The sequence below is a fragment of the Saccoglossus kowalevskii genome, chromosome 19, assembly GCF_978046115.1.
Source record: "Saccoglossus kowalevskii chromosome 19, keSacKowa6.1, whole genome shotgun sequence".
In the NCBI taxonomy this organism is placed as follows: Eukaryota; Metazoa; Hemichordata; class Enteropneusta; family Harrimaniidae; genus Saccoglossus; species Saccoglossus kowalevskii.
In genome coordinates, this window is record NC_140659.1 from 30,438,305 (window position 1) to 30,451,149 (window position 12,845).

The window sequence follows — 12,845 nt, forward strand, 5'->3', positions numbered from 1 at the left end:
TGTTACTATAAAGTGATTGTATTGAGGGCAGATACTATAAAGTGGTTGTATTGAGGGCTGATACTATAAAGTGATTGTATTGAGGGCTGATACTATAAAGTGGTTGTATTGAGGGCTGATACTATAAAGTGATTGTATTGAGGGCTGATACTATAAAGTGGTTGTATTGAGGGCAGATACTATAAAGTGATTGTATTGAGGGCAGATACTATAAAGTGATTGTATTGAGGGCTGATACTATAAAGTGATTGTATTGAGGGCTGTTACTATAAAGTGATTGTATTGAGGGCAGATACTATAAAGTGATTGTATTGAGGGCTGATACTATAAAGTGGTTGTATTGAGGGCAGATACTATAAAGTGATTGTATTGAGGGCAGATACTATAAAGTGGTTGTATTGAGGGCTGATACTATAAAGTGATTGTATTGAGGGCTGATACTATAAAGTGGTTGTATTGAGGGCTGATACTATAAAGTGATTTTACTGAGGGCTGATACTATAAAGTGATTGTATTGAGGGCTGATACTATAAAGTGGTTGTATTGAGGGCAGATACTATAAAGTGGTTGTATTGAGGGCTGATACTATAAAGTGGTTGTATTGAGGGCTGATACTATAAAGTGATTGTATTGAGGGCTGATACTATAAAGTGGTTGTATTGAGGGCAGATACTATAAAGTGGTTGTATTGAGGGCTGATACTATAAAGTGATTGTATTGAGGGCTGATACTATAAAGTGATTGTATTGAGGGCTGATACTATAAAGTGGTTGTATTGAGGGCAGATACTATAAAGTGGTTGTATTGAGGGCTGATACTATAAAGTGGTTGTATTGAGGGCAGATACTATAAAGTGGTTGTATTGAGGGCTGATACTATAAAGTGGTTGTATTGAGGGCTGATACTATAAAGTGGTTGTATTGAGGGCTGATACTACTGTAGAAGTCTGAGGTATACAGTAATTCATGCATCGTCACAAATAGCTGTCATTTGTTGTATTCATGAGAAAATGTAAAGAATGCGTGTAACGAGTTGAATGCTATATATACGATGTGGGTTATATAAGTCTGTTTAAAGATTTTACGATCTAAAAATGCGACTTTAATGTTTCTTCAAACAATGTAGTTGTCACAGTAGTTTATTGGGGATTTTTGGAGTATAATTGTCTTCATTATTACTTTATTAAAACTTGTCTGTCCTGTCATGTTTCTGAATGTGTGAATATTTGTAAATAAAGTTTGTTTAATTGCAGGACTTAGATTTGAAAATATTGGCAGATTCTTGACTCATCTAGGGTTCTACCGCTCATAAGTTTGATTAGATTTTCTGAATATCTTACTTTGCCTCACTATCTGTAAAGTATAATTTAATGTATTTGTTTTTCACTGCTTTGGACAGAGGATTTGTAACAAATATGGCATATACATATTCACCCACTTGTCTTATAATTTCAACATCATTGCAATTCATCAGGTATATAAATTTCTGATTAATGTTGGGGACTGTGTTTGGAATTATTACATCTCTCAATAGTTTTTGCCTGTTATTGTAATATTTTGGACATTTCATGACAAAGTGTACCTCATTTTCTATTTTGTTCTCTGAACAATGTATACATAATCTGTTTTCTAGAGGTGTTTTTAGTTGCATATGTCTACCTTTCTCTATTTCTAATGGATGGTTGCTAATTCTAAATCTGGACATGCAATGTCTTTGTTTTATTTTTTTATAGGTGTATGTTTGTTTTAGTTTTGCATATGTCCTGAGTTTGCCATTTTGGTTGCTCATGGTTACTTTCCACCAATCCATGATTTTTGCTTTGATTCTGTTGTAGTAAGTTTAACATCCCTGGGTGATAAGTCTGACTGGTTATTCATCGAGATATTTTCTTTTATCACTTTTTGAATAGAATTCATCCATTGCAAGTTTAACTTCTTCTGTTCGTGAAAGGCTTGTTTTGTGAGATTGTGTTCTGGAAACTCTTTGATACGAGACTAGTATTTTATAAGATTTCCCTTAATATCAATCAACAGTGGGAATTCACCAAGTTCAGCTCTACTTGCTGCATTTGAAGAGAGCTTATTTACCCCCAATAACTTTTTTCAACATTTTATATGTTTTTGTTCATTACTTGTTTTGTCCCATTTTGAGTTTTCCAAAATGTCACCACCCCAAACGTCACAACCATATAACAGTATTGGTTTTATACATGCTTGAAATAAGTGTAGATATGTTCTACAGCTTCTTTGGGTAATGATTTTAATAACACATACATAGCTCTAGTAGCTTTATCTGATAGGTAATTTCTGGTTTCATTAAATTTACCATTAGATTGAATAGAGATACCAAGATAGATGTAGGTATTAACACAGCTTATGTTGTGACCTTGGTAATAAAATGCATCTCTGCTCTTCATTGATCTTTTTCTGAAAATTATTACTTCTGTTTTTGTGAGATTAACATGGAGATTCCATTTATAGCAGTAGTCATTTAATTTGTTTAATGCGTTTTGCAATCCTGTATTTGAAATTAATACCAAATCATCTGCATAGAATAATGAACTAGTCTTATTATTATTTAATGTAACCTGGTTTACTGAAGTATCAACTTCTAATGTACTATTTAAATCATTTACATACAGATTAAAAAGTATTGGACTGATTACACACCCCTGCCTTACACCTTTACTTATCTCAAATATAGGTGTAATTTTATTTCCAAAACGACTGCATGTTTTTGTATTGTCATACAAGTTCTTAATTAAATTGTATATTTTCCCATCAATACCATTGGTTAGTAAGCCGTTTCTCCAAACATTATGTATGAGGGCGCACTTCAATTACGCCAGTTGTTAGACTCGTGTGTGAAGCTTTCTTTATTGGTGACCCGTGATATTGGTAACTCTTGATTAGTCACTACGGAAATGGTTGTTTTTTTGAGAAACTTGAAGGTAGAAATGCTAATAAATATGTGTGTTTTGTATACACCCATTTTGTAGGGGTTTGAGCTGTAGAACAAATGTTTTTTACTGGTCAAATTTGTATTACATACATATGGTATCAGCAAATTAAAACACTATTTCGATGGTAACCATTTTTGTTTTTTTGAGAAATTCACACAAACGCTAACTTTTTCTAGAGAAAACTAATTAGTGACATCACATAAGACCTCAAGTGACTTTAAAAAGTGTTGTGTTTTATGAGATGCATGATGGGAATGTCACATGACTGAACATGGCGGACGATGTGCTGTGCAGTGGTATCGCGTATGAGCACATACATTCTCTACATATTCAATTTACGCGAGTTTCAGAAGAAATCTGGAGATTTAGCAAGGTTTGTTTCCAATTTCTTTGCACGTTTGACGTTTCCTGTGTATTATTTACTGATACACGGACTGACTGTGATAAAAGTCGTACAACGATCTTGTATCGTCACGGGGTCAAATGTACACAACACTGCCCCCTCGCACTGTTCAGGTAAAATCGGGAGATGAACTGAGAAATCTTTATGATCAGTTTGTTATGGAAATGATTTTTTCAGTTTACTGTTAATTCGCAGTTAAGGAGTAAGGCCGTACAATCATGAAAACATGCCGACACTGATCGACGGATTTCCATTGGTGACCTCTGGTACGTTGAGTGGAAACCCCGGAAAACACTAAACCTGTCGAAAAACACTAAACCTGTCGAAAAACACTAAACCTGACAATAAAAACACTAAACCCGAGGTAAAGGGTGTATTATGGGTGTACCATAATCGTCCAGTGAATATTTGATTAAAAGAAAGCGAAAACATGAGATAGAACCCACGACGGTTTAGTCTTTTTCAACAGGTTTAGTCTTTTTCAATAGGTTTAGTGTTTTACAACTGGTTTAGTGTTTTCCGGGGTTTCCACTCAATGCCTCTGGTATCGAAACATGAATGAAGTTAGTCACCACCGCCACTTCCGCGTCATGTTCCGCTTTCGCCAGAACTTGTCTGTAATAATATTGTTCGTAATCGTAACTTCAGTACATTGTTCGACAAAATCTGGAAAGGCTTTCCAATGTACCCCCACCTTTATTCGAAGTCTAACCATAAGGTTCCAGCTCCAATATTCAGTTGTATATGCCCCTCTACACAGCTTCTCTATCACCGTGCCCTCCAGTCTAGATAACTATAGGTGTCCACAAGAGGAGCATATGCAATTAATTTGAGAGGGCAATAGAAGTTAGGGAAAGTCTTTCCCAAAATCTTTCATGCTATTAATATATTTCAATTGATAAGGTTTTATGCCAATGTTTTCATTTGATATAGGTTTTTATACACAGATTCCGTGCACTGCACCGCCCCTAGCTTGCCTTATAGCGGTGTTAAACAAAACAACAAAAGTTATTTCATGCAGTATCATACACCACCCATCCCCTCATACACCAAAGTAAGATACTTTTGACAGACCAAAAACACAATAAAAACATCATTTTTTTTTAACTGTTTAAATTAAATTTTGTTAACTTTTTATAAGTAGACCTACAGTGTACAATTATGGTTCCAGAAAAGGTGGAAGCATCCACTAAAATCTAACCATTTTTTATGTTACTGCAGTATACATACAAGTTTGTTATCAGGTTACAACAAGTTAATTATAGAATAGAATTCTTTATTTTGGTTAATAAGTTAATAAAGTTATATGTTATTAATTTTAATAATATCTTTTTGTTGACAGTGCAAATCTTATACAAGATATGTACAAATGTTTCTTTTTTTCATGTAGTGTGAGCAAGTTTAAACTGTGGCTACTAAATAGTTGTTTTGGCAACCACAATTTCTTTCCAAGGAGCCAGCAAATACCTTAGGGGCTGGCATTACATTCTAATGTAAATGTACATTAAACAGTCTAAAACATGCACAATATCATTTACTAGTATTTGGTTGGCTGCCTGTCTGGATAAGTTTAGGGTTGAACCTAATTGGAAACTGAAGCAGTGGGAGAGTGTCTTGTTTGCTAAAATAGTTTGATGACCTATGACCTGCTATCTACATACCACATAATGTGATGTGTTATAAACTCACAGTGTATTCTTTGTGGAACTCATTAGCACTAGGACAACAAAAATCCTAAATTTAGGCTTGGTCATAGTTCAAGGCTTTTTGTAATAATAATAATAACTTTATTACTCAACAATTACCATCTGTGGGTAATGTATGGTAAGAAAAATACAACAATAAAGAGAAAATTACAATAATATTACTATAAATAAAAGATTACAAAAAAAAAGTATAATAATAATGAGGTACTACTTATAACCATGAGCTATGTTTATTATATTTCAGCCTTATTGTGTTATTATTAATTATCTGTACTTTCACACTGTGTGTGCGTAGTATGCACTTTAATCCAAGTATCCAAATTCAAATAATAGATAAATGTTTTTATTTTAATTTTATAGTAGTAATTATTTTATATTATGATTATAGCCACAAAGAAGGCTGAATGAAATAAACTGAATAACAAAGATACCATGTGAGATTAGTCACATTCACGTTAGAGTCGGCACATTCCGAAATGTGTATGTGAAGGGTTGGGACCAAGTTGCTATGTGCCGGAAAAAAACTTGATCTCTGTCCCGATAGATGCTCGGGACCGAAACTCAGCAAATGCCAAGATTTGTTGCCTGAATGCTCTGCTTGAATCAAAATCACACTCTTGGTGGTAAATCTATACTGATTCATACTAGTATGACAAGAAGATGGAGGGAAGAACAGATATAATATGGTCGGATTTCTGTAGTAATTAATGAAATGAGTGCAAACCATCCTTAGTGACGCATATTTATGTAATGCTACATCGTCAGGGAAAAAAAATAACAACAGCAAATAGATATAATTTCAATATAACAATTATTATTATCATCATATGCGTATCAATTTCAATGTTTGGGTCAAATAACAGATCGACGAATGCACGAAATGGGTCCCGACTAATGTGAACGCAACTGCTGTAAACTCTCTGTAAACACAAAGGATTAAAGATTTCGGCATGTGCCGAGATCCCAACTGAAACTAACAACGCATTTATTCAAATCTTATTATGCAATGTCGTTTTGAACTAATATTATCTTGTTTACTGGCACAGAATGGAATGGGATGGTTATAAAAGTTGTATTCAACTTCAATCTAAAAAGAATATGGAAGATAAAACATCAAACAGACGATATATTTTAGCTGAATTTAATACTACCAATGATTTACTGCAGCCCATTATAGGATTCTCCAGAATAAAGGTGAGTTCTACTCGTTACATGTTACCTTTAAAGTTTTGTATATGTTGAGGAGTAGATAATTAATAAGGGTTTGTAACTTGAGTGAAATTTTATTTAAAGATCACAAGAAGTTTTTGGATTCAAGAAATATGTGGACAAAAGTGTTATGATTTATTTCTGGTTGTGGTACCGGTAATACTAATGTGTGTTTATATCGTCATCTTTGATATCCTCTTTATTTTGCCTTCTTCTCTAAAGTCAACTTTCATCACCATAATTTTTCATCGATTTTTTTCCAAAATTTCAATAAAAATCTGTAGCAAAATGTGTAAAAAAATATAGAACACTACTTAAAAATTGTCCATATCCTATGCAAGTTTGTGTAGCGTAGTCACAACTGAATTTGCATAATGTTATGAATGTTGCATGTCCTTGTCCATTATCTATTTTTGGTATTTTGAATGCTGGTCACATGACAGTACGTTTATTGCATCATACAAGTATCAACAGCTGTCGTGATTTAATAATAATTTATGTGACAAAGTCAGTTTAGAATTATGGGGAGTGGTTTCATGAACATTGGTTAGTTGTTATTACTGGTACTTAACAGTAAATGAAAATGTATCTTGCCTTTATTATAGTCCTCTTCCTGATATACCTGAACTCGTTTGACCACCAAATTACTTGCCTGATTTTTGTAATTGATTGTCTTCAAAAATTAAAAATTTTTGTTATTCTTCAATAATTTGTTTATTTGTGGTTTGCCAACTCGTACATACTACATGTCCAGAAAATAATAGGAAGTTACTGCTGCTTCAAAAACACATTTATTTGAGTTGATCAAAATAGAATAAGTTTGACTTTAGAGAAATTAAAAATTGTTTTGATCTCTGAACAAAGGCATTATACCGGATTCGACTCATACCCCGCCCTGGGCGATCTTATGGAGGATTCGATTTTTGTTTAGAAAAATGTGGACCAAAAGATCACCCGGGTGATCTTTTGGCAGATATTACGAAGCCCATCTCGTCTGAAAAAATAACCCTGCGTTGATAGAAATGGTCTAGAAAAAATAATGTTTCGCGTTGAACAAATATAATCATGCAAAGTATAAATTCAAAGTGTTTTAATACATTTGGTGAGAGGTCGCATTTTATGTGAACAAGAACATGCACTAAGAAGGAAAAGCAAGTCAAAGTCGAAACGGGGTGCATCATGGACATGACACAACACACGCTGCGACAACTGAGTGATTAGCGACATAATTTGGGACGCAATTGAACTTGAAGTACTTCTTTGCGAAACTTGCTGCGCGGTGATGCTGGCATCAAGTGTGTGTTGACCGAAGTTTGACCCCAAGTCACGCACTGAACTGGCACGTTACCTTAGCAACCTTTTTCTTTTGCGGTCCGCGCGTCGACCTAGTAAAATTGTTATTATACCCGATGGTACTGTAATTACGCAACTTGTATGCAACTCTGTACTGGCTTTGAATATATCAACGTCGTTTACTTAGTGCACTGCTTTTCTAATTACACAAATTTGTTTACAATATTGTACCAGCTCTGAATATTTCAACTTTGTAATGTATTGCTTTCATGATAATTAAGCAAACTCAAGTTAATTTTTACTATTGTTAAGATGCTGACCCGGGGTATTGGGTCTGTGAATATTTCAATATTACCGACTTGATAATGCGTTGCATTCGTAATAATTACGCAAACATAAACATTGGCGCATTTAAATCATTAAAAATGATAGTAGTCGGGTATCTACGGAAAGTCGAGAAAATATTTGTGATTCATCGATGTTCCAATGGTGATTTTTTTATTCGAAATGAAGTGAACATGTAATATAAACCATACCATGCGTCAAGTTAAATTTTACTATAATATAATAAACTCGACAGCGCACTTCGATCGCAATATTCACGTACATTTCGACTGAACTCGCATTTGAATTACGTGCGGCATTGGGCAATGACCTCCAGAGTTCACGCACTGATATTTAAATTCGGGCCACCCAGCTTGACGCAAATCAATATAGTTACTTGTCATGTGTTCAAAAAATCTTTCAACTCTCACAAATACCATGAACGCGAAGAGCTAACTGGGGGTTAACTGAAAGAGAACGTCTTTTTTGGAGAAAAAACACGTCAGTACAAGATTATGTGTACAAGGTTAGCTTTATGGAATGTACATGACCGCTTAACTCTGTGTTTTTTAATAATCATGTGGCATGTGAAACGCAGGAGACATTTTAGTTCGCCCATTTCTTGTTTACCGACTTTTCGTCTGGAATGCGATACAGACAAAGATTAAACATTACTGATAACAACCAAGAGGCTCGAACCAGGAAGGCTTGGATATTTTAAACTTCATAAATAACATTCTTTTCAAGCGTAGACTTTATTCGAGTGTAATAATATGCAACAACAATTCGTATACAGCATTGGTTTTATTGAAGTTTTTAATGCTTTTCGGCTTCTCAGTGAATTATTTTAGCGTCATATTTGAAATAGTGCGCTCGATACAAGATTTCGGACGGGAAAATTGGGGTCTGTAAAAATGTTTGTTGGTTCAGTCAGGCAATGTGTGACCCAAAACATCGCCCACTATTTGAAACATCGCCCATGGGCGGGGTTTAGGATGGGTGGGGTATCAGCCGAAGCCGGTAGTAGGATATATTAGCGTTTATTCCATTGTATGGCATTTTTTAAAAGATGATTAACACTTTTTAAAATGTGAAACAAGTATTAAAAGCATTTTAACAGCATCTATGATGGTAACAAATGAAAACTGCAAGTCTTGTCTACATCACAAATTCTGCCATAATTTTATTTTTTTGGGTTGCTTTTCTGACAAGCAATGATACACCATGTATGTTTCAAAGTATTTTTCTAAAAAACAGACTTTTTTTCAAAATAATCAAGTTTTCTCAGTTATCGGTATTATCTTTTCTCTTCAGTACACATGTGTAGCTGTATGTAGACAGTTTGTTGCATTTGGAGCGTCTACTGGTGGTCTTTATATCTTCCACAGAGAATCAAGTAAATATTTACAAGTATTGGCTAATAAGGTAAGTTGTATTGCCATGACTGAGGGCTTTATTGGCTAATAAGGTATGTTGTATTGCCATTAATGAGGGCATTATTGGCTAATAAGGTATGTTATATTGCCATGAATGAGGGCATTATTGGCTAATAAGGCATGTTGTATTGCCATGAATGAGGGCATTATTGACTAATAATGGATGTTGTATTGCCATGAATGAGGGCATTATTGGCTAATAATGGATGTATTGCTATGAATGAGGGCATTATTGGCTAATAAGGTATGTTTTTTCCTATGAATGAGGGCATTATTGGCTAATAAGGTATATTGTATTGCCATGAATGAGGGCATTATTAGATATTATAAATCACCATTATCATAATTAGAGATTTTTATGATGTCATAGCTTTACATTGTCATACTGTCATATTTGCTAAGTAAATTAATTTCAATAAAACGATGCAAAGTTAATTAAATTTGTAATGTTGGTGGTAATTCCAATGTTGGTGATTTATAACTGATGGTTAGAATACGACTAAGAAGCAGCTATTGTTAATTAACGGACTGTTTTGGGGCCAAGGTCTGGTAGGAATTTGAGCTGGTACACACAGAGGCCTCAAAACAGTCTGTTAATATCAATAGACATCAAGCAAGAGTACATGTATTAATGAAGTTAAACCATGTAACTTCTTTTGTACAATGTGCCATTAGATATCATACCTTATATATATCATAGTGAACCAAATGTTCGCTCATGCATTCACAAAGCTCATCGATCTGGATAAGTTGTTCTCTCGACTTTGATCACATGTGAACACCCTAGTTCAGTAAAATAGCCTGCTTACTAGTAAACGTGGACAAGAAAAATGGGCATTGTTTAGAAGAAAGACTTAATAATTGTACCAATTACTTATTTTTCAGGAGGGTTTTTTGACTCATATTGCATTTGCTCCAAATGAAAACCTGTTGGCACTTTCAACAAGGTGAGTTTTTATTTCTCAAGTTATTTATAATATGGGTAGACTGACTGATTTCCTTAATTTGATCACCTGGAAATATTATGATGAAAAAATATGTAAAAATAGAAAATCGAGGGCAAATTTCTGAATCCCATTGCGATAATAGGAGGGTATATTAGTGGGAGTATCTAATGTTGTGATTAAATATTGTCTTTATTTTTTAGGTGTGGTACAGTTGCTGTATGGGAGTTGACAAACATTGAAAAACGAACCAAAGCAGAGCGACTGACAACTTCACTAGAACATAAAGACACCAATGTAACCGCTTTACTCTGGGATTATAGCAACTCAAAAGTATTTGTTGGCGATGAACAAGGAAAAGTTACGGCCGTTAATGTTCCTACTTCAAAGGTAGGGCTTGTTGTATGTTTCTTTTTCATTATGCTGGTCAAACTTAGTCACCTGTCGGCCATTTTGAATCTGTCTGTGCAAAACATAATGACTTGCATAAAGCTTCTCTCTATTTGAATCTATGAAAATTCCCCATAGTGGTTACTGATTTTTCTTGCGCTATTTGATGCAAAATGGCATTGTGATTTTAAATTTAAAAGGCACTAAATAATGAGAAAATATCTTATATTTGTATCATTATATTATGACAAATATATTTCTGTAATATTTGTTTTGGTTTGAATACTGATTATTCAGCATTACCAGCTACTTTCGAACTCTTTTCAATCTCTCAAAACTATGCATTTAAATGTGTTATGTCATGGTATAAATTTAAGTTACTTGATAAATATCTTAATAAGTTTAGGAATTGGTAAATGTATTTCATTAGTGTATGTTTGTATGTAAATTACATGTAGATGTCTATACAAAATGCTTTTTGGATCTCCTATTATCAACCATAAGATACATAAGCCATTTATGGTAAAATTACACCGTTTGAAAAAAACAAACCAGATTTTACCAAATTTTTTGCTGAAAATGCTTTTTTGTAGATATAACTTTGTTTGGTGTTTTCCCCCTCCAAATTTAGAGTGTAAGTATAAAATGGCACATAGCTACAGTTTAAGTTTCATTTCATATTTTGGATAAACCACCGATATAATATATGATGAGAGGTCATTTGAAAATATCTTTTTGCACTACTGTAAAATACATTATTTTAGCTGGAAATAATATTCACTGAAAAGAAGTTTGGGTGTTTTGCATGGAATTTATTTTCACTGATTTTTGACGAATTGAATGTAAAATATAAGGGAAAAATGTATATTCATTGAATTTTATTTTCACTGAATCATTTCTTCGGCGAAAATAGCGAAAATTAATTCCAAGCGAAAATATTTAAACAGTACTATAGATTTTCACCAAGTTGGTAAAAGAGTGTACACTTAGAAATAAGTATTTTCAGTTACATGTTTATACTGGTTTGGTAACATACATAACCTACTACACTAAGGGGGTAGCATGGCATCATTGGTTCTGTCTTACATGGTTTGAACATGGCAAACTCATACTGTGGAAACCATTACAGTGATGCCATAGCAGTGTTCTCCCCAGGCCAAAACAGCGTCGCGGGCCCCAACGCGATCGGATTTACCCGCGACGCTATGTGTTTCCTCCGCGATGCTATTATTTATCCCGTGATCTGATTTCTTCAGTCTCTCACAGACTGTAAAGTTTCCTGGCTAACTAGTTAAATCTACAAATGCATTGTATTAACGCCAATTTCCCGGGATAATCCCCTGTTGTTTCTCATTGGTTGGATATCGTTTTAAAAAAACAAAGCAGTTCTATAAAGACAAAGCCGTAAGCCCCGGTGTCAAACGCTCTTTGCAAAACGTATATTCATATGCAAATGATATAGTCACATTTGGGGTCAAAAGCCACACGTTTCCGGTGTGTACAAAACGTATTTTCATTATTATTTTTAGAAATGTAGTCGTACTATTATTCCAAGTTTTGATTTTTGTCAGTATTTTTGATATTGTATTTGTTTTTTGAGATCAAAATGTGAAAAAATATATATTTATGATGTAAACAATTTTGACCTCGTGATTGTGAATCCAAGATGGCGTCACCCACGTAAGATCCAGCGAGCGTGAACTACCCACTCGGATCGCATATCGTGCTCAGATTCGGATGAATTAAGTGAAGCATAATTGAAAATAATATATTTATCAAGAAATCGGGAATTCTAATCAAGAAACGTGTGGAAATTGGAGTGACACTTGTGTTATTTCTTGGAAGAAAAGCCTCAATTTTACGTGGTATAACAATGGCGACAATTCGTAATTCAAACCTCCGTTGTCTCGAATTGTTCACAATTGTGTTGAACAGACAACATCGATGATTAAAAAAAATACATAAAGATGGATAATTTCAGCCAGAAAAACTATTATTGCTCGAACATAGTAGCGTAAGTATCATGACTCGTAACAGTTGTTGTACTTAACCGGAAAACAACAGAAACGGAAGACAAGCAATGAGAATAATCAACCCAATGTTTAATTTACCGGGACTGAACAGGGTTTTATAAAGTTGCTGATTGCTGGGCCAAGCAAAGAAACAGAAAACTCAGTA

General features: G+C 34.1%; 1 protein-coding gene across 1 annotated transcript in view; it reads left to right on the forward strand.

Annotated features, from left to right (window-relative positions):
* The first annotated feature begins 3,206 nt into the window (after nt 1–3,206).
* The window catches only part of LOC102809991 (uncharacterized), a 29,030-nt gene continuing 19,391 nt past the window's right edge, over nt 3,207–12,845 (forward strand). Inside the window, exons 1-5 of the mRNA XM_006811522.3 lie at nt 3,207–3,335; nt 6,118–6,265; nt 9,212–9,322; nt 10,219–10,280; nt 10,481–10,667. Of these exons, the coding sequence (XP_006811585.1) occupies nt 3,244–3,335; nt 6,118–6,265; nt 9,212–9,322; nt 10,219–10,280; nt 10,481–10,667 (600 nt within the window). The 5' untranslated portion in view covers nt 3,207–3,243. The remainder of the gene's footprint in view (nt 3,336–6,117; nt 6,266–9,211; nt 9,323–10,218; nt 10,281–10,480; nt 10,668–12,845) is intronic.